This window comes from Protobothrops mucrosquamatus, unplaced genomic scaffold, assembly GCF_001527695.2.
Source record: "Protobothrops mucrosquamatus isolate PMUCROS unplaced genomic scaffold, P.Mucros_1.0 scaffold1035, whole genome shotgun sequence".
NCBI classification, from domain to species: Eukaryota; Metazoa; Chordata; class Lepidosauria; order Squamata; family Viperidae; genus Protobothrops; species Protobothrops mucrosquamatus.
This window is the reverse complement of record NW_015387267.1, coordinates 199,611-222,131: the sequence shown is the minus strand read 5'-3', so window position 1 is coordinate 222,131 and position 22,521 is coordinate 199,611. Positions and strand designations below refer to the sequence as shown.

The 22,521-nt window shown below is 40.0% G+C and overlaps 1 protein-coding gene across 1 annotated transcript in view; it reads right to left on the bottom strand.

The window, feature by feature from the left end:
- Positions 1-21,771, bottom strand: part of FGF10 (fibroblast growth factor 10) — a 90,421-nt gene extending 68,650 nt beyond the window's left edge. Inside the window, exon 1 of the mRNA XM_015819967.2 lies at positions 21,345-21,771. Within this exon, the coding sequence (XP_015675453.1) occupies positions 21,345-21,771 (427 nt within the window). The remainder of the gene's footprint in view (positions 1-21,344) is intronic.
- Between the last annotated feature and the right edge of the window lie 750 nt (positions 21,772-22,521).

Genomic DNA, 22,521 nt, shown 5'->3' with positions numbered 1-22,521 from the left:
AGATTCCCAAAGATTAGGTGATTCCTAGCTTATACTATGCTAAATATATTAATATTTAGGTCTTACCTAAAGATTGTATATTGTCTACAATACCCAAGTTACAACTTATCCACAATATCTTGAATATCATTCTTGTCTTGGATTTAAATTGTTGTAAAATGAGGTTGTATAATAAACTTTCAGGCAATGTACCTTCCCATAATAAACAATCTAAAGAAACATTTGAGGCTGTAGGATGCCCAGTTTTCAAGCAATCCCAACCAAGCAATGCTAGAATTTCATTACCTAGTTCCAGAATTGGATAGGACTATGTCAAACATAGTTACTTTGGCATCGTACAGGCTTCTGTGCTTGGCAGGATAAACTGTAGTTTTCTCTTTCAACTTGCCTTTTTAAAAAAAAATGCAACACATTTCAGATGTAACCTTCTGATATTAATGAAAAGATATAGTATTTCATCTCAGTGTTTCAAATATATGAGTTTAATTACCGAAAGTCTCAAGCAAATTTTTAACTTGTTGAATTATTTATTTATTTATTTTGGTTTTTTTTTCTTTTCTTTAATTAAAGTCCAGTAAAATGGCTCCCTCTTCATTTGGAGTCACAGTTTACAGTGTAAAACACGTTCTGGTTTTCCTTATTTTCAAATATTATGAATTACATAGTTCTTTATGCACTTAAATATACACTTAACACTATATACATTTAATATACATTTAACAACAACAACATGAATGAGTCAAGCTAGCATTGAAAAGGTCTCTTAATGTATATACATTTGAATCCAAGAATTATCTCTAGCTATTTTGCAGAGACCAAATGCACATTGACTAATATTTTTATTTAGCATTCCATGAACTGTCAAGTAGAAAACAGCAAGAATAAGTTGTGACCAAGAATATGCCAATTAGACATGAAATCCAGCTGAGTGACTTGGGTCAGTCACTCTGTCTCACAGAGTGGTTGTGGTGGGGAAAATAGGAGAAGGAAGGAATATTAATATGTTTGTCACCTTGGGTTATTTATAAAAAATAATAAAGTTATTATTTTATAAAAAATAATAAACTCCAGAAACACAGAAAGCATTTTAAGGAACAATAAAATAGGGGTTCTTGCCTGTGATGCTATTTGTAGACATAGCATAAATTCTACAGATAGATCTGTTTAATCAATATTTCCCACTGGGAAATATTGATTGCTTCATTTTCGGAATGTATACATACACTCCATACAATCTTTTAAATGCCACTTCTCCCAAAAATCATTTTTTCCTTATTGTGTTAATGATAGTTGTCTGGGATGCTTGTAATTTTTATGTACCAATAGGTACAATTTGTTCCAAAGCACTGGTTGTACTTGTAGAATACTACTAGAAAGAATTTGTGGATTTACTCATCTAAACAGGAAAAATTAAGCAATATACTTTTCCATCACATTGGGAAATTGGGCACATTCATAAACTGTATAGATAGCCCAGCATGTATTGCAATGTCATGCAAAGCAGCGAAGATTGAGAAATAGTAAGAGAAGAAACCAAAGGTAGGAGATAAGAGAAAAGGAAGGGAAATTTAATTAAATCTAGTTTACATCAACACCCTTCCGTGTATCTCCCTGTACTATCTTTGTAAACCATCCTTGCTTTTATCTCATCTACACAGTTTTTCATACAGTGTTCTTTGTCATTTCATAGCATATGCCCCTACTTGTTGAAATGTGTCTCTAAATTTGAAATGCTAATAGGAGACCATGCCTAGTGTCAAATTGGGCCTTCGTTGTATTTTTGGCTTGCTGGCCAAAAATGTGTCTGATCTGCCAGCCTTCTCCTTGGTATCAGCAACAAATACTACACAGGGTTTGGAGAGGACTGAGGCTGGTAACTTCTTGTAACCGCTCCTCTTTTGTTTTGTTTTTAATTTTGCAGCCTCTGACCATCATTGTCAAAATTTGTTGTTATGATTTCCAAGTAGTGTATAGAACAAAACTTGTACAGTTGTGGAAAATTAAAGATTCCCCACACACCCTCTACAAAAACTTTTAAAAAGTCAGTAATCATTGGCCACCACCATGTATATGAAGCACTCTGCCACTTAGCTTCATCAGTTTATTCTTAGCCCTAAAATGTTAAACATAGTCCACAGCTATTGGAAATACCAATGGAACTAATGGAACAGGGGAAGAAAGAAACACCCACAATTCTTGCTGTTCCATGTGCTAATTTACTGGTTTCTGTTCAAAATCAATTTCTGCTTATCACAGAAATTAAATTAAAATAAGCACTGTAGCAACTAGACTTACCAATTGTAGTGTTACTGTCACCAAAAACATCTACTAGCAGCTTTTACTTTGCCCATAATTATGTCTTCTTCTCATGATCAAAATCCAGTGAATATTGCACTGGACTGGGCTCCTGAGCAAAACTTCCTTTTTGAAAAATTGTTCCTCATTAGTGCTTCATACCCAAAAAGAACGTCAGTGCTATCCAGCCACTATGAATAAGAGAAAGATGCTCTGACTTGATTCTATTTCTGTGCAATAGGTTAATAACAGTTAAAATGCAGTGGCTTCTCACAAGAATTAGAATTGCAGAATTAGCAGCTATCATGGAGTGGTGTTGGAATCTACTCGTGTAAAATCCATATACTATGGCTGTAGTATTATTTATCCTTTTATTATCTCTTATTTCCCCCTACTACTGGTTGTACACTTTTAGTATATTATTATCTCTGTTGTTTTGCAAGTATACTGAGTGCTTTTGTATTGGAGACAAATTCCTTTATTTATTGGGCAAATAAAGCTATTCTATTCTATTCTATTCTATTCTATTCTATTCTATTCTATTCTATTCTATTCTATTCTATTCCATTCCTTATACCAAGTGAAGAGTCTGTTTTGTTAGAATTTAAAATCATAAATTAGAGATGCTGTAATAATTACATCTTGCATTATGGATGAATTATATAGCTACATATCTATATGTATCTATGTTGTCTATATATATCCACTAGACTTGTGCAAGGCAGTTATGCTTTGCCCTGAGAAGACCCATCATTCCACAAAAGTGAAAAAGCGTGCCTTGTCTAGGTTCTCTGTATTGAATTCAGGCCTTTGCTACCAGTTCCAACCGCCAGTAGAAGCTCCTATGCATTGTGAGAAGCATTTTAGTCAAGGCCTGAAATGAAGCAATGTGTTCACTTTGCTTTGACAAGGCAGTATGTGCTGCTTTAGTAAGCAGCTTCAAAGGAATGATTTGCCTGAAACATTGTCAAAGCAAAGCTTGGTAAAAAATCTTAAAATCTAGATTCTGCAGCTGGGAAATATAACCTGGTCTCAACATTAAGCAGGCTTAGCAGCTATCATGAGAATGCCTGAGAGAAAATATGAAAACACCTTCCACACTTCCACCACTAAAGGTGGCTTATCAGCCACTACCAGAACAGTTCATGGCTGCTAATCACTTCCTGGCTATATGCCAGATCATTGTTCCATGAATTATTCCCAGTTTATTTCCTCCTTTGCAACACAAGCATGGCAAAATGGTATTGGGAAAATCCTATCTATCTGCCACTTAGATGTCTTTTGCAAATATGTAGCATTTTTACATCAGCACACACAAACATTGTCAGTACATAATAAAAACTGTCCAGTATCAGCCAGTGAATTTACCATATTTCAATTCCCATTGGAATAATTTGATCTATTTCCATGTGCTAGAAACGTGTACATGTGACCTGTAAAATCAGCAGCAGCTAAATATGTCCAATGAGTTCTCAAAAACCTAGTAAGAACTATGCACTAACATTTTAACATAAGATATGCTAACGTACAGGTAGTCCTTGACCTACAACCACAATTGAGCCAAAACTTTATGTCACGAAGCAAGATAGTTATTAAGTGAGTTTTCCCCCATTTTATGATCTGTCTTGCCATGGTTAAGTGAATCACTCTTGATTAGTTAGTAACACAATTGTAAAGTGAATCTGGCTTCCCCATTGACTTGATAGATAGAAGGTTGCAAAAGATGATCATGTGATCCTGAGACAGTGCAACAACAACAACAACAACAACAACAATAACAATAATAATAATAATAATAATAATAATAATAATAATAATAATAATAATAATAATAATAATAATAATAATAATAATAAAGTTGGAAGGGACCTTGGAGGTCATCGAGTCCAATCCCCTGCTCAGGCAGGAACCCTATACCATTTCAGACAAATGGCTGTCCAGTCTCTTCTTAAAAACTTCCAGTGTTGGAGCATTCACCGCTTCGGGAGGCAGGTTGTTCCATTGGTTAATTGTTCCAATTGTCAGGAAGTTTCTCCTTAGTTCTAAGTTGCTTCTCTCCTTGATCAGTTTCCACCCGTTGCTTCTCGTCCTGCCTTCAGGCGCCTTGGAGAATAGCTTTACTCCCTCTTCTTTGTGGCAGCCCCTGAGATATTGGAACACTGCTATCATGTCCCCCCTCGTCCTTCTCTTCATTAAACTAGACATACCCAATTCCAGCAACCGTTCCTTATATGTTTTAGCCAGTTGCTTAGCTTTTGAATGTTGGTTTTAAGTGTGAAAACTGGTCATAAGCCACTTTTTCTCAGTGCCATTGTAACTTCAAAGGTCACTAAACAAATGGTTGTAAGTCAAGGACTACATGTATGCCACTGGTAGCAGCAGTAGTTTACATGATTTCCAGCTAGGGCATGTAACTGCAATAATCTACCTGTATTTAAGCAGTTTTTTAATTAGATTATTTTATAAAGTGCTGCTTTTCCCAGTTATAGTCTAGATAGCAGTTGATGAGCGCAAAATAAAACCTGACAAATGAACAGTTTAACTCAATGCATTATTTACTCAGGTGTATCTCAGATTAATTTCAGGGGGATCTACTCCCATGTTAATGGGCATATGATTGGAACAAAGTCATGCAAAGGGCATTTGTATGATCTCATGAAATGGAGTAATAGGATGGGATAGGATGGACAATCATGCTGAAGAATGGAAGGAGAAATGACAGAAGAGGAAAGATCTGAAATGTCTAATTGACTAGACAGGAGGCTACTATTTTCCACTAATATATGCTTGCAAAGCAAACATAGTTGTTCAATGCATTCAGCCTTGGCCTGAATCCAAGACTCTGAGACACGTACATATTAGGCTTAGAGGTGTAAAATTTCTGGAAATCTGCTGTGTATTGGGGTCAATTAAACAGAACCTTTTTCCTCTGTTGCGGACACCACTGAAGAATAAAATGCAGACATTATGGGAATCCCCATTTTATATACAGTACAATACACACTTACCAAATTATATTTCATTTAAAAAGCTAAGACCAAGTTCCTAATCCATTTAAAACAAGTGGGGGGGACTATTTATGTCTGGAGGCTGCATTCCCTTGAGGGCACTTGGCTGGTAATGAAAAGGATAGAAAAAAAATGCAGTTCTCTCTCTCTCTCTCTCTCTCTCTCTCTCTCTCTCTCTCTCTCTCTCTCTCTCTCTCTCTCTCTCTCTCTCCCTCCCTCCCTCCCTCCCTCCCTCCCTCCCTCTGCCTCTCCATCTTCCTTTCTCTCTCCCTGTCCCTCTCCTTTTTTTCCTCTATCTCTTCTTTCATTCATCTCTCTTTTTCACATTGCCAATTGGCTCTCGGATGGAGGAAGTAAAATGATAGTTGCAGCATTGTTATCCAAGTGCTAGCTCTTGGTACATATTGTTTATTTTGAAGCGCTTACAAAAAAGGGAAGGTCCTGAATCACAGTATGGTTGCCATCTTGCCTATTTGGAACATTGATCCACCCCTTGGGAATGCTATTGGATAATGCTACATGTACACTGCTTTTTGTTGGTTGGATAAATTGCTCTTGCTAAAAATCTGAACTACAGTTGGATATGAACAATATTTCAAAATTATTCACTGGTTTATGGGCAAAGAAATTGGGTGGAAAATTTCACTGAATTTCTCTAGGGAAAGTAAACATTTTCACTGTTACTAGAGAGCATGACCCCTTGGTGGTCACAATAGTGTCACTACTAGAAAAAAGCCAGAGAAGAAATTTCCTTGGGATTTTAATAGAAGTGTGAGAAGCAAGGGAGTCTGCTAGAGAAATGTTTATATAATGAAAGTATAGACATTCTCAGCTGGACATCTATGCTACAATGAAATAAATGCAAGAATGCCACATCGTAAGAATCTATCTAAAGTTCTCCACTCTTTTGAAAGGAAATTATTTTTCATCAAAAGAAAAATAGAAAGAAATTTCAAGAACAGTTGTCCACCTGGCACTCATCTGAAATGATTGCTACAGGGTTTTTGAAATTAAGCTGAGGGTTAATTAATTAATCACTTGACCTTCCCAATAAAATCTACATTCCATCCATGTATTACTTGCACTATATGCTAGTTATGAACAAATGGCCATTAAAAAAATTATATCAAGGTGTCAGTTAAAGTGTTATATTTTCAAGTCCTATGGGCATTTGAAGACATTTTTACTTCCCTCTCCGTAGACACACTCTCGAATAACTAGTCACATATAAACATTATTTTAAAGCTCCTTCAAGTAGAGCAGAGTCTGATGGTTACATGAGACACTAAAGGGAAATTAAAAATAGTTTACTGCAATGCAGCCAATTTTTTATCAATAATGTTTTTCATCTTGATCAGAGGTCATACGATTTTTTTTTATAAAAAAACTACTAGGTTCTGGGGCTTGAATATGTTTGAAAACCCCTGAAATACATAGTCCTTGACTTACATCATGTGATCCAAATTTGGGGCCTTGGCAACCTTCATGTATTTATCATGGTTGCAATGTCCTGGGGTCATGTGATTGCTATCTGCAACCTTCCACCGAGGAAAATCAGTGAAGGAAGCTGGATTCATTTAACAACCATGTGATTCACTTAACAACCATGCCAAAAAAGGTTGTAAACTTGGGTGCAACTCATCACATCACTTAGTGACAGAAATTCTGGTCTCATCTGTGATCATAAATTGAGGATTATCTGTAGAACCTCAATGATATTGTGACTAAAGCTATACTTCTGTAACTACAGGGATGGAGACTTTGATGGCCACTTCTATAGCATTACATAAAATACCTCTGTTCATCTAATTTAGTAAGTAAGAAATTGTAATATTTTAGTGTTACTATGAAAAGATACACTCTAAATGATCTAAGATGTTGCATTCTAACAGACCTAAATCCATCACTTTGCGGCACTTGTGAATAAGAAAATAATAAATATAGAAAAGATTATCAATTCAGGAAAGTAAAACCCCTAATTATATTTTTGTTACATTAGTTTTGAAAGAGCCAGAGAAAATTCTTTGGCTGGATAAGCAATCCTTAAAAAAAAAAAAATTCTTAAAGTAGAATCAACCTAATACTTTCTCTGTACAACCTTCTCTTCCTCTCTCCTCTTCATCTTTTTCCATTTTGGATTCTGAAAAAATAAAATCCTCCCCCTCTTTCCTAATTTGGAATGTTTCCAGACCTTGCCTTCCCCATCCAGATAAGAAGCAGAAATCTGTGGCTACAGGACACAAAAAGAGAACATCAGAAATCAACTACATAAGGGGAATTCCTTGCAAGCATTTGTTGGATGAATGGGTCATGACCTACAAATGCATGAGGGAAACCATTATTTGTGGCTGTTAACTCTCTTCCATATAGGTTTTTTTGAAATGCTACCTGAATGTACATCTTATTTCCCCTCTGTCTAATTTAATCAACTTGTGCACATAAAGCTGTTATTGCACCAGAGTCTTTACATACAGCTATGCCTCTATTCATTTATTACAAGACCATGAATGACAAAGATAACTTCTGAATTATGACCAAATAAAGAAAAGGCAATGCTTTCTTTCTGACACCATGTCTCTTAGCAGGCAATAACAGAATTTGCAGCATATGTCCAGAGCAGCAAAAGGCAATGTCCAGTTGTCCACCTTACAAGGGAAACTATTCTGTATCTTCAGTGATTTATAGCTACAATTAGAACAGAATGTTCAAAGGAAGAACGCTGATGACCCAAATGAAAAGCAAAAAGTGTCCATAAAGGCATTCTTTAAATATGTGACACATGTCACATTATAAATGTTCCCACATTTCCTCAATCACATCTCAGTAAAAATCAGGACCATGTGGAATTAACTAAGCAATCCAATCATAGGAGAAGGATTTGATTTATGAGAAATTGTTTATATTCTCCACCCACCTATTCTTCAAGGTAATATGGAGTAGAGTTCTTCAAAAAAAGACTTGGGGTAGACTTGAATAGAAATGAAATGCACAAATAATTGCAGAATAACTACAAATATACATGCTGTGGTAACAACCATTCTGACCTTATCAGATTAAAAAATCGATCATACAAGGTTAGCTGTAACTTTGAACAGAGAATAGAAAGGTGGACAATATTTTTGCCACTAAATAGGAATCAAATTACTGAGAGTTGAGACCTATGCATCAAATTTTGGGGTAAACAATACAGAACATGACCCTATCTAGGCATGCTGAAGTGTGGAGATTAATACTAGATATAGAGTGATTAATACTAGATATAGAGTGAGACTGTAGAATCATTTATGTTTCTCACCATGTCTTCATTATTTTGGGTAAGTTAGTTATTTTGGGTAATATTTTTGTATACAGCTTATCACAAAAAAACTGCAGCTTTCAGCATTTGACACAAATGCTGTATCAATAAAAACAAAGTAAAAATGCAGCAAAGGAGAATAGATAGGAGACCAACAAGGATATCAACAGACTGTATCAAATGACACCTTTAACAAATGCAATATTGATTGAAGCATTTATTTGAACTCCATGAAATCTAACCCAATGTTAATTCTCGTATTTCTAGGTAGCAGCTGAGAGCAATTCATTAAATTGATTGCTTCAAAGGTATTACTACTTATAGACAGTCCCTGGCAAATAAACGTGAGGAATACCCAAAGGTTATTTTACATTACTGGTATAAAATATTTATTTGTAAGCAGGGCAGGCTCATACATGTATGGAGCCTACATTTCTCAATCATCAATATTTACAGCTAATCAGGTGACTTAAAGCTAGAAAGAAACGTTTGTATTTGAAGTTCAGTAAAGGGCATGGATGTTTTAATAATAGCAATAGCCCTTAGACTTATATTCTGCTTCACAGTGCTTTACCGCCCTCTCTAAGTGGTTTACAGAGTCATCATATTGCCCAACAATCTGGGACCTCGGAAGGATGGAAGGCTGAGTCAACCTTGAGCCCATCAGGACTGAACTCCTGGCAATGGGCAGACTTAGCCTGAAATACTATATTCTAACCATTGTGCCACATTGTTGATCTGGTTCATGAACTATTGAGTTATGAAGATCATTATTAGGTTTAAGTAATCAATATGCTTGAGATAGCCAACCTTCTTTGGATAGTCAAATAGAGTAGTCCTGGTCAAATCCGTATTTTGCAAAATCAGCCACAAAACTGGAAGGAGACCAAAGGATTCAACCTTCAGTTAAACCAAAGGGACAACTTTTAAATAGCATCTCTACATCTATTCAACTTCTACCACAGGACAAAGTTCCACATCATTGAAAGGCACTAACTTTTGAAAAAATGTATGAAAAATTGCTGGTGTTCTCTAGGCCAAGCATATATTTTGGAATTCCTTAGTGGGGCCAAATTCCCATCAAAGATGAATTTATAATACATGTAAGGGGTCATAAGCTTAAATCTGTTGAAATACTGTAGGACAACTGAGCTTCTTTGGCTGTTGTGTCATATTCTTCTTAGGCTGTCAAGGTAATTTTTACCAAATGTTTTCATAGCCATCTTTAGCAGGTGGCTATTAATCAAATTTATGAAGACAAAGTCTCCTTACAATTGAATATTTTAGCAGATATATAATAATTCTAGTGATGTATGTGGAGAATCTATCCTATGGGAACGTAATAAAAAGTAACAGGAGTGTCGTGTAAATAGTATAGAGTGTAATCCTTTCTGCATTCATAAATCCCAAATATCCACAGGCAAAAGTTGCTGATTATAAATCCAGGAACAATCCAGACTTAAACGAGAAAGAATTTGGTATAATAAAAAGCTTACAGTTTCAATACCGAGAAAACTAAATTCTAAGATCTGTTTCTAAGTTGATGGGTAATATCCAGATTTAGTTTTAATAGACACTTATAGAAGCCAGTGACTCTTTCACCATCAGTAACTTATTCCCTTGATTTCAGTGGATGTTCCTTAAATAAGAATTAGCCATCATCCAAACCATCAGGTTGCCTTTAAATATGATTAAACATAACTGAATATAAATCATTTAATCTGAAGGCGTACTGTAATAATAAGGTGCTGTTTTGAAGAGATGTTGAGTTAAACAGTGCTTTTATTGCTCTTGGGTTACATTTAAAGTTATCCATCGGGCAGTATTAACTTAGCCAACTCTAAGTGATATACTTCTGGGTCATTGAAGTGTATAATACTGGCAGTGAGCCCAAGGAATAGAACATTAACTCTGGTATAGAAAACTCAATTGGGCTCTTACATCAGTGTTTTAAGCAAGCAAATTAACAGATCAATTTGTAATTCAATTCTTTAAATCCCCAAGAACCAGTATCTAATACAATCAATCAAAATCAGCCTTGCTAATTACAGCTGTCTTCAAAAGTTTCTTAAAGATAATACAATAAGGCAATGTTTCTCAACCTTGACACCTTGAAGCTGTGCGGACTTCTATTCCCAGAATTCAAGCCACAGCTTCAAGTCACCAAGGTTGTGAAACACTGCAATAAGGAAAGTGAAGAATCAAGAAAAAATGTCTCACAACCAGATTCTATGATGGCACTAAACAGACACATCTTCAATACACACATCTTATCTGTAAAGCATTATTTGATGGATTTCAACCCAGACGCTGGGGATTCTATGAAATTTTATTGTTTCTTTCATAGCAGTGATCTCAACTGTGTTAAAAAAGTTATTAAAATTTCCAGTGAAATCAGCATGGTCAAGAATTTGAAATATATCTTTATTACTGATTTTCCTAAATTGTACAGCAACAGGGAAGTATCTGTTTGAAGCAGTAGTAAAGGCAGAATGTAAAACAACATGCTATAAAATATCATACTAACATGATTCCTTGAATTAATCAAATTGTCTGGGTTTTTTTCAACACACTGAAACATCACTACATTGGCTGGGTTCACCCCTTGTGCTATGCTACAAACTAGCCAACCACATTTCAGCTCAGAGGATATTATCCAAATTCTCTGGAAATGCATGTTGGAACAACAGGAAGAGACACTTCAACGAAGAAGTTGAAGAAGAAAGAAAGAAAGAAAGAAAGAAAGAGAGAGAGAGAGAGAGAGAGAGAGAGAGAGTGAAAGAAAGAAAGAAAGAAAGAAAGAAAGAAAGAAAGAAAGAAAGAAAGAAAGAAAGAAAGAAAGAAAGAAAGAAAGAAAGAAAGAAAGAAAGAAAGAAAGAATGGTATTCTGGAAAAAAACATGGAAAAGATCTGAACCATAACCATCATACCTCTGGCTAATAAGTTGCTTTCAGATGTGAAGAATTTAAGCTCACAAATTTGGACTCAATTTAAACAAATTAAAATATAAATTAAATATGACTAAATTAAATCTATCTATCTATCTATCTATCTATCTATCTATCTATCTATCTATCTATCTATCTATCTATCTATCTATCTATCTATCTATCATCTATTGGTGATCCAGAAAACATCAGGAAGGAATGATTTGAATCAGTAAACATTTGGCTTATACGTCACAGAAAAAGAGAGGAGAAGAAAAAGATTAGGCACTTCACTCTGTATGCTTCTCTGTTCCAAATTGCTCTCCCCCAATATGGTAGCTGTTAAGAATCAGAATAGAGCTGGAGGGACCTTGGAAGTCTTTTAGTCCAGCCCCCTGCTCAAGCAGGAGATCCTATACCAGGGGTAGGCAACCTTGGCTCTTTTATGACTCGTGGACTTCAACTCCCAGAATTCCTGAGCCAGCTTGGCTGGCTCAGGAATTCTGGGAGTTGAAGTCCACAAGTCATAAAAGAGCCAAGGTTGCCTACCCTTGTCCTATACCGTGGGTGTCAAACTCGATCGCGTTACATGATGTATTGTGACGTATCGCAAGGTTTTCTGCCTTTGTGGAGCTGGGGTGAGCGTAGTCTGCATGATGCATCTGGCCCATGGCCTGCTAGTTTGACACCCCTGTTGTACAGCATTTCAGACAAGTGACTGTCCAGTCCCTTCTTAAAAAACCTCCAGTGATGAAGCACCCACAACTGACAGCAAGCTGTTCCACTGGTTAATTATCCTCACTGTTAGGAAGTTTCTCCTTAATTCCAGGTTGCTTTTCTCCTTGATTAGATTCCATCCATTGTTTCTTGCATTCTCGTGCTTTGGAAAATAAATTGACCCCTTTCTCTTTGTAGCAACCTCTCAAATACTGGAATATTACTATCATGTCCCCCCTAGTCCTTCTTTTCTCTAGCCTAGCCAAACACAAATCTTGCAACCGTTCTTCTTTTCGCTTACATATATTCTATATTAATCTCTTTTCTTGAGCATTTTTGTTAGCCAAAAATTGCAGTCTTTAATAATTGTGTTGAGACCAAGTTGGTAATTAACTTACAATAGCAGTTAGAAGGGGCTACAGGGGCAAAGGATGTTGCAAAGAGAGGGCTACTAAGCCCTTTGCAGTACCTCTCACCTGAAAGATCAGGATATAATCCCAATGGATCTCTATACATTGATTTGAAAGTACAGCCAGTAAGTTTATTTCAGAATAAGCATGAGTAGAAACATACTGAAAACTTCCCAGAATCCGGATATCTATGTTCCTCCTCCTCCTCCTTCTCCTCCTTCTCCTTCTCCCTCTCCTTCTAGGCAATCTTTAGTAGCTGTAGTGCTTATTCTTGACTATTTACTTTGCATATGTTAGCAGTCTTCAAGATAGAGCCTTACAGCTGCTTTATTCCCTAGAAATTCATTTCTCAAGAGCAGTTTCCCAGGAAGACTTCTGCAGCTGCACCACTGAGGTAAGAAGGAGAGCCAAGTGGTCAAGTTTCAGGATAAAGCTTTAGCAGTAAAGAAAATAAAACAAAACTCAAGCCATCCTACACATTTTAAGTGACAGATACACTCCAGCAATGCTAAATTATGCAAGCTGTCCCAGACTTTTGACAGAACCACCATAATTCATCCCACTTTCCCATTATCCTAAAGGTAGGAAAAAGGCTGATGTAAGCTCTGTGTAATCAAGTTGGAAAACATCTGCCAAAGTAAACCTTTATTAGGGGCTTCATATAAAGTATTTATACATTAAACCTGTTTTGAAAATGAATCTTGTTGAAGCTGGGTTATATTTCCCATCAATCCTAAGTCTTTTATTCTCTTTCTCTGTAGGCGTAAACTAGTCTTTCTCCCTCTTGTATCATGCTGGCTGGAAGTAATGAAAGCTGTACTACTAAAGGAGAATATTTGTAGCTCAGGGTTGAAATGAATACCTTCAAGATGTGTTGGACCACAGTTCTCACTAGGGGTGTTCTCTGAGTTTGGTTGTTTTCTTGCAGATGTTTCATTACCAAACTAGGTAACATCATAGGTGCTAGTCCTGATCATCTTGATGCTAGCCCTGAACACTAATCCGATGATGTTACCTAATTTGGATAATGAAAAATCTGCAAGAAAACAACCAAGCTCAGAGAGCACCCTCAGTGAGAACTGTGGTCCAATAACACAATTGCCATAAGCCTGAGTGGTAGAAGCCCAATGGAATTGGGCCAATTTCCTTTGAGTCACTAAATAGAAACAATATGTCTACTAATCTGGCATTGAGTATTCCCTCTTCCCAACTTCAATTGCATTAGCATTTTTATAGTCATTGCCTTTAAAGCTAACAATCTCTTAACCTACAGGACTTAGAACTCTATGAAGTGTCCAGACCAGGGGTCTTCAAACTTGGCAGCTTTAAGACTTGTGGACTTCAACTCCCAGAATTCCTCAGCCAGCATGGCTGACTGAGGAATTCTGGGAGTTGAAGTCCACAAGTCTTAAAGTTGCCAAATTTGAAGACCCCTGGTGCAGACTGATATAATCATTGATACAAAGTCACCCAGTGAGTTCAGTAGTTGAATATGGACTTGAAGTGATTCAAGTTGCACATCTTAATCACCACACACTGCACCTCTGACAACCTGTTTTTCAGCCATTGTGCCTGTTGTTACTGAGATTGATTGATCAACAGGGAAACATAATTTAAACAGACACTAGACAATACGGTTTCTTGCCATCAAAATTAACTTGCTTCTGGGTAAATATACCCGAGTACATTAATCCGTAGCACTAGCTCAATATATTTAGCTGCCTAGAGCAAGAATATGGAAGTAACTTTAATTCAAAATGTCGAGAAAGCAACTAAAAAAGGGCTTTTCTATAACAATGTTCAGTATTTGCCTACAGGTGGTCTTTGGCCTATGAATATTTGTTTAGCAACTGAAGCTAGGAAGGCACTGAATAAATGGTTATTATGACTAGTCCTTGGAGTTATAGCTGTCACAGCACCCCTGTGGTCACATGATTGCAATCTTAGTGCTTGGCATCTAGTTTGCACTTACAACCAGTTGAAGCGCTCTGCGATCACGTAATTGCCATTTGCAACCTTCCCTGATGACTTTCCCAGAAAGTCACTGCACAAGCTGGCAGGGAAGGTTGCAAGTTGCTATGGTAAGTCTCTCTCGGCTCCTTGATGCTCACCCTGCACTAGCCAATCATGCACCCTCACCAACCCTTGCTGTGGCTCCCTTGTCATCTCATATCATGCCATGACTCTTGCATACCCCCTTGCACCCTTGAACACCTTTCAAGATCTATATAGTTACACTTTATGACTGAGTGGCTTAGTGACAGAAAATTGGGACTGCCAGAAAATTGCCATCATAAGTTGAGGATTACCTGTACTAAAGCATCTTATAGAAGATATACAGTACCCGCAATTCTACTTTAAAGCTTACATGTCACAAAGAAAGGTTATACTGTACTTCAGTTTTGTGCTTTTCATAACCCCTGCAAGAAAAGATGACTACATGACTAAAGATAATTAAAATTTGATGATTTGGTTTGTGTGTCAGCTGATTTGATACATAGTAAAACATGTGCAAGACTGAGCACAAATCCAAAGTCAACTGCATGAATTTTTGCAACTCCATCAATCATAAGGATGCTAAACAGCCACTGATATGACAATGATGAGAACATACAATAAAAACCAACCACCCCCCTAAAATAACCTCTCTGTTTTCTAAAATAATACTTCCAAATACATAAAATGTCGTTATTACTGGGTTTGAACCTCAATCTATGTCAATACTTGGTAACAAGACCGCTTGGTGACAAGACTGATGACAACATTTAAAATGAGGCACTATCCTACTCAACCTGGCAGAGTGGGCAGATTTGCTCATGAATTGGCAGTACTACCCAATGCCATGCAGAGTTTTAAAACTGATAACCTGCATCTGGAAGGAAAGCCAGTGTACTGGCCAGTTGTAGTTTCGGGATGAAACTACAAGGACAGCCCCATGTAATACCCATTGCACTAATCCAATTGGAAGTGATTATTATTGTTACTTTAGTTGCTTTTGCTATTATTATTATGAATCATGAAATATCTTTCCCTTTATTCAAGGGAATATTTTGATTGTTTTTTTCACTGTCTATGTACACTTTATTCCTATGAAATTGCAAGCTTCATTGTGTTCTTGGAGATGTATTGGGCTCCAGATCCAAATGACAAGTTGTGGTATGGGGAGCCAGATTGGAGACAACAGGCTACAGTCTTCTACCCTCAGTCACAAATATTTGGCAGGTTGACTTTGGTCATTTCTCTCAGCACAGCCCATAAAATGAAGAAAGAATCACAAATAAACCTCCTTGAGTTCTTGGAGGAAAGGCAGGATTATAAACACCACTAATAATTATTATAATAGTTCCTGAGGTAAATAGTAACACTGCCTCCCCACAGTATATGTGTCCAAATTAACTGCATAGTTCTCCAGCGATAATGCTTACAAGTTGGATCAATGAGTACCTCTCACCCTAATTTATTTTACTGACAAGTGTGTAGTTAATCCCACATTTCCAAGAATGTACTGTTTAAGGCAGCTGCCTCATTCTGTCTCCCCAAAGGGTTGATCTGGAAACCATTAATTCATTGTATCTTATTAAATAGAGGCCAAGCTGAGGTCATATGTTTGGAATCTTAAAGAAGTGATAAGTTCTGTCTAATAACCAGTTTCTTTCAGTATTCTGGGCAGGAAGGAATATTTCCAAGCAAATCTTAGGCTATACCTTTTTTTTTTTATTTTCTAAGAAAGCATACAGATCTATTCTGGAGTCTGGTATATATTCCTGGAAACAAAGATGCAGTATGCCATCTTCCTATTTAATCACTTTAATTAAAAGAACCACCTCCCAATTAAAGTCACATGGAGCAAGGAAAGGTGCCAAACAAAATATTTATCAGCATATTGGTTCCCTGGGTAGATGATATTGTGTATCACATTATCTTGTGGTGCATCAAAAAGTTTTGACACCATGTAAATTCAATAATAGGGCTGTGCAGTGCTGTAGATTTGAAGGGGGAAAGATGTCCTACAGTATGTGAGGATGGACACTTGGCACCTGTCATCAGTTCCTTAAGCCTGAGGTGCATTTTCTGGAATTATGCTGCCGCTAAATCCTCTTTAGAAAGCATACAACAATTTAAAGGGCTGCAAATAGGTGCTACATGAACAACCATATGCTCTGAAGCATCTTCTCCCTTTCAAATCTAAAATACTGCATAGCCCTAAGAAGAAATCCATTTTTGGAGATGTGGTGGGCATATGAGTGCTTCCTAGTACAGACTTTTCATAAAGTGTGAAATAATGACTTTAGACCAGGGCTCTTGAAACTTGGCCCTTTTATGACTTGTGGACTTCAAGTCCCAGAATTCCTCAGCCAGGCATGCTGGCTGAGGAATTCTGGGAGTCGAAGTCCACAAGTCTTAAAGTGGCCAAGTTTGAAGACCCCTGCTTTAGATTAATTCTTCAGAAGACTGAGCATTCCCTCACACCTATGGTAAATAACTAAAGCCAATAGTAGATGAATCTCCAGTAGAGCGTAAAAGCCTTAGAGCATAAAGAAATTAAAAATTAGGTACTTTTAAGCAAGTCAACACAATATTATACTTATGTCCAGTAATAAATGTCATTCAAATTTGCATCATGCCTGCTGTTTCAAGTTAGTATGGAATAGGATTCCAGGAGCTGGGTAGATTTAGCTTTGAAATAAAAAGAGCAACAGAACAACAGAATAACAGAGTTGGAAGGGACCTTGGAGGTCTTCTAATCCAAACCCTGCTCAAGCAGGAGATCCTATACCAGTGATGGCGAACCTTTTAGAGACCAAGTGCCCAAACTGCAACCCAAAACCCACTTATGTATCGTCGTGGTCCATTGGGTGGGCGTGGTCCATTGGGTGGGCATGGCCCAATGAGTGGGCATGGCCCATTGGGTGGGCGTGGCTGCAGTGGTGACGGCAAACTGGGTGGGACTAAAAAGTTCAATCAAGATCTTTTTTTTCCTGCGAGAAGTTGAAACTGATTGATTAAACCTTTTTTTGCACATGGCGGCAGAGGCCTAAAACAGAAAGGTTTTATAAAACCCAGCTGAAGGCCTAGGACTGGGGCAACAGTGCACATGCCCACAGAGAGGGTTATGCGTGCCATCTGTGGCACGCGTGCCATAGGTTCGCCACCACGGCCCTATACCATTTCAGACAAGTGGCTGTCCAATCTCTTCTTAAAAGCGTCCAGTAATGGAGCACCCACAATGGAGACTGAGGTGGGGATATGATAGTATTCTTCAAAGGTCTGAGAGAATGCTACACTAAAGAACATCGACCTTGATGTTCTTGAATACAGGACCCAGAACAATGGATCTGAGTTTCCAGAAGCCAATTTTAATTGAATGAAAACTTCCGAACAGTAAGTATAACTTGACAGTGGAACCAGTTTCCCAGAGAAGTGATTATGGTCTCCTTCACTGGATATGTTCAGATAAATATCAGAGAGTCACCTATTGGGGCTGTGTTTAATTTGGATCCTTAAACTGAGCAGGTGATTGGGCTTACTGGTTTGAATAGCCCTTTCCAAACCTGTGTTTTGAAAATTCTGCTTTCATCTTGGAGGAAGCCTGTCACTAAAAGTTGACACCAATTTGATGGCAAATCATCAGTCAATCAATCAAAAGGATTCTGCCTCCATTTCATTGCACTTCTTGTTTGGGTTACACTGATGTGCTCTGTCCAGGTAGAATTGACGCACAGAATAATAGTTTAGCCATGGTACTTTCTTTAGGTGATTCTATTGGAAGGAGTTTAAAAGCAAAGCTATTTATCGTAGGGCTTTGGAATAGGGGAAAACACAGCATTTGCATCTCAGGATCTTTCCTCATGGATGAGCTGAAGTTCTGTCCACCACTGTAGCATAAACTATGATGTTGTATCGCTGCTTCCTATCCTGCCTCTACTCCGTTTCCCAATCATGCAGTCCTCTGATTTCCTTCTAAGTAAGAAGTAACAATGCCTGTGAGATTTTATACTCCTGGATGCAGCCTTTGGAGTGGAGATATACGTAAAGGTAAAGTAGTAACAGTTGGTGACAGTACCAACAATAATTGAATTCAGAGACTGGGGAAGAGATGAAGATAGAAGAAGAAAATGTTGTCCAGGAAGGTTTGTGCCAAGGTTGCTGGCAAGTGGGGAAAGAGCTTCCATCCTGAAATAAACATGACATCAGGGCCAGCCCAAGTAATCTGTCATCCTTCTCTTTCTGGGTACAGAAGACTCCTGATGGCCACTAACTCATTTTAACAGAGTAGGAGCAGAGCTGTGTTAGTCAATGGCAAATTATCAGGAGGAGTTTGGTAGCACCTTCTCCAACTAATAACACCTTTACTGAAAAGCTTTCATCATCTGCAGCTCACTTCATCCTAGACTGATATAGGATTAAACTGAGGTGAGAAGTGGGGGAAGCTTGCACTTGCGTTATACTCATGCAAGTGACATGTAAGACAGGTTCCAAGTGTACCAGATAACAAGTGTATTGTGTTAACAACCTTTTGCATGTGCTTTTAATAAAATTAAAAGGTGCTACCTAACACTGGAGATTGAATAGTGGCATCTAAGAGACCTGAGCAAGCATGCTTGGCGCAGGAAAAGTTTGAAGGCCACACAGTTTTGTCCTCTAATAAGGAGACATCCCAATAGTGTCAATCACAGGGCAATGGTGCTAGCTCTTTCAGACTGTGCTGCCTAAGATAGTTGTCTGAAGCTGCCAACACTAAAGCCAACCCTGCCATATGCTGATGTCCCCAGTTTACCTCACTGAGTTACTGGAAGGATAAAAAAAAGGAAAACCTCAAGGTTGTCATCTGGAAATTCTTGACAAAAAGCAGAGTCTGGGTAGGAATAAGTAGATATCCAAGGCATCAGAAGGGGAAGCACCAGCTGCTCTTCCCAACATCCAGAGGCAATAAAGAAGCTTATTCAAATATTTGTCTAGTAGAGGCTATCTTTCCCAACATGCTATTTATTTATTTAATTTCAGCAGCATGGAGTCACTTAAAAGTATAACGAAACAGGCTGTGATTTACAACAGTTGCTTCTGCTGAGATTGTGCAGACAAGTGGAGGGAAGTTTCTCCAGGGCCAAGACAGGTCCTACTTAACTTTAAATCTGAATAGATTTGATGAAGAGATGTGTGTGAGGTCCCTTACGGTGTCAGATGTTTAAAGGGGTTCTCTCAGAGCTGCAGCCTGAGACCCTTAATCAGCGACAAGGGGCAGTGGAGAAAACCTGACCAAAGGCACAAAACTCCATGACAGATGCCTCCAAGCCACACAAACAACGTCCCCGTTGAACCCAGGCAAAAACTGATGTCAAATGCATCCAAGCCGCCTTTCTCCCAAGCATACCCTTTAAAAAAATTAAACACTCCAGGGGGGGGGGAGTTCTGCGCTGTCCAGCTAGTTAACGATAAAAGAAAGGACCATTTAAACCAACAACAACAACAAACCGCCAAGAACCACCACCTTCCATTCTTCAAGAGGTTATTCTAAATCGAAAACCGGCCACCTAAGTGTCCCAAAAGATTCGCCAGTTTCTCTGCACGTTTAACCTACTGAAGATCAGGCAACCTTCCTTCTGCTTTGTGATTTGTGGAAGGAAAGGCGGTCAACGTTTCACGCGAAGGGGGCATTCCACAGCTTCGAAGCTGGCGCTCCCGTCTTTTTCCCGGCTCGGGGAAGCCACTAGACAGGAGCGCACTCGGCGGGCAGGTACCAGACGGAGCAACGAGAAAGGTGTTTTTTTTTTTGTCTCTCTCTCTCTCTCTCTCTCTCTCTCTCTCTCTCTCTCTCTCTCTCTCTCTCTCTCTCTAAGCAAGGAGGAACGGAGCGATGGTAGTGGTGGCGATGATGATTTCCAAGTAATTAAAACCTGACGCCCTCCAGGTCATGTAAAATAGATTGTGCATCCCAGCAACCCCAGGCAGCAAGCGAGGTGATCAAAACTGCCCAGGAAAGTAGCAAACTCCAAGTGGACGGAGGTGGGCAGCTAAAGAGCCAGATGCGAGCTAGGGCACGCCAGGTTTAGTCAAATTTAACTTGGAATATATAATCTGTCGGCTCCCTTCCGTTCAACAACCCAATTTACCTCCCCCCACCATCAAGTTCCAGCCCGTTAATCCACCGAGACGATTCAAGAAAATCCGAGCTCTAAGGGTGTCAGCCCGAAAGTGATGAGGAAAAGTCTAGATCTGAGGAAAAATAAGCAAGGAGAGGGGGAAAAGGAGAGGGGGGGTGGGAAAAAACCCAGCACCCTTATCAGGACCAACGACCTTTTATTCGGACCAACCGAGATGCGCCAGACTTCAACTTGTCCAGAATCAATCAGACAAAAACAATACCGAATATACCCGAGGAAGACGCACAAGGTGTAGAGCTTCTGAGCCTGTGCAAAGGGCCTGCCACCCCCTCCCCCCTTCTACCTCCAGCGGCTCCTTCAGGTGCCTAGCGGGCGTGGGAAGGGGGGGGAGAACAGATCTGCCCCAACGACCAGAGAGAAAGCTCCGAGTCCTTCGGAGTGGACTTCAGGCAGAAGTTCGCCGCCCTGCCCCCCGCGAATGACTCCAAGTTGTCTCCTTAATAACTGCATTTAACTAAGAATGGGGGGATACGGGGTGCCTGAGACCGGGCGGTCGAAGAAGAAAGACCACCTGAGAGCAAAGCACTTACTGTAGGGGCAATTGTCCTTCTTGGTGCCGCTCACGTTCCCGTTCTTCTCAATCCGGAGGAAGAACTTGTTGAAGCAGTAGAGTTTCCTCCAGCGCACGTCTCCTCGGAGGTGATCGTAGCTCCGCACGTGTCTCCCCGCGCTGGCGGCGGCAGCAGAGGCCGAGGAGGAGGAGGAGGAGGAGGAAGAGGAAGAGGAAGAGGAAGAGGAAGGGGAGGAAGAAGAGGGGGACGAGGCGTTGGCGGCCTTGAGAAGCAGCATCCCGCGCCCGTGTTCATGGCTGGAGGCGGTCAGCGAAGACATCAGGCAGAGCAGCAGCAAGAAGCCGCAGCCGCCGCGCCCGGAGGAGGAGGAGGAGGAGGAGGAAGGCGAGGAGGAAGGCAGGTGGGCAGAGGCGGAGGCACCCTGTATCAGTCTCCATCTGCACATTGTACTGAAGCTCTGGGCGCTGGGCGAGGCGGCCTCATGGAAAGAAACATGCTGGGAGGGCGAGCTCCCGGGCGAGGCGAGCGGACAGCTGGTGGGGAGCCCTCTCGCTCAGAGCCTCCGGCGCGCTGGTCTGGCCTGAAGGGAGGGCGCCGACATCCATGCCTCAGGGGGCCAGCGCTCCGAAAAAACGGCGGCCTTCCCCCTCCCCTCTGCCTCGGGGGGCGGGGGGGGGAGCGCCTGACGTCTGCCCTGCGGAGACTTGGCCCTTCTCCGCCTCGAGGGGGAGGCGGGTGGGGGGGCGCGGCGGGCGGTTGGCGGTTCCGCCGCTCGCCGCGCAGGGAAGGCGGCTCGGGTTGCCTTACGGTCCCTCTCGGCGAAGCGATAGCAAGTTCGCGGGTGGGGGGGGTGGGGGGGGGTTAGGGAGCGGGAGAGACGGGAGCCCAAGGGAAACCACGCGCGCCCCGCGAGGCGGAGGCCACGATCCGGACGCCGAGCCCACGCGCGGCCACGGGCCGGGGGCTAACGGGGCTGGGTCCTCGGGGGTCTCTGCACCATCTTCCCAGGCGAAGCTCTGAAAGAGAGAGAGGGAGAGGGAGAGAGAGATGACAGGCGAGTCAGCAACCAGAGGCAAAGAATGGCTCTCTAATCGAATCGTTTTAAAAAATCCAAATAAAACGGGTTCGCAAATCCGGGCTGGGTGGAAGTGGGGGTGGAGAAGTCGCCCTGTCCACCCACCCAAACCCCCCCCCC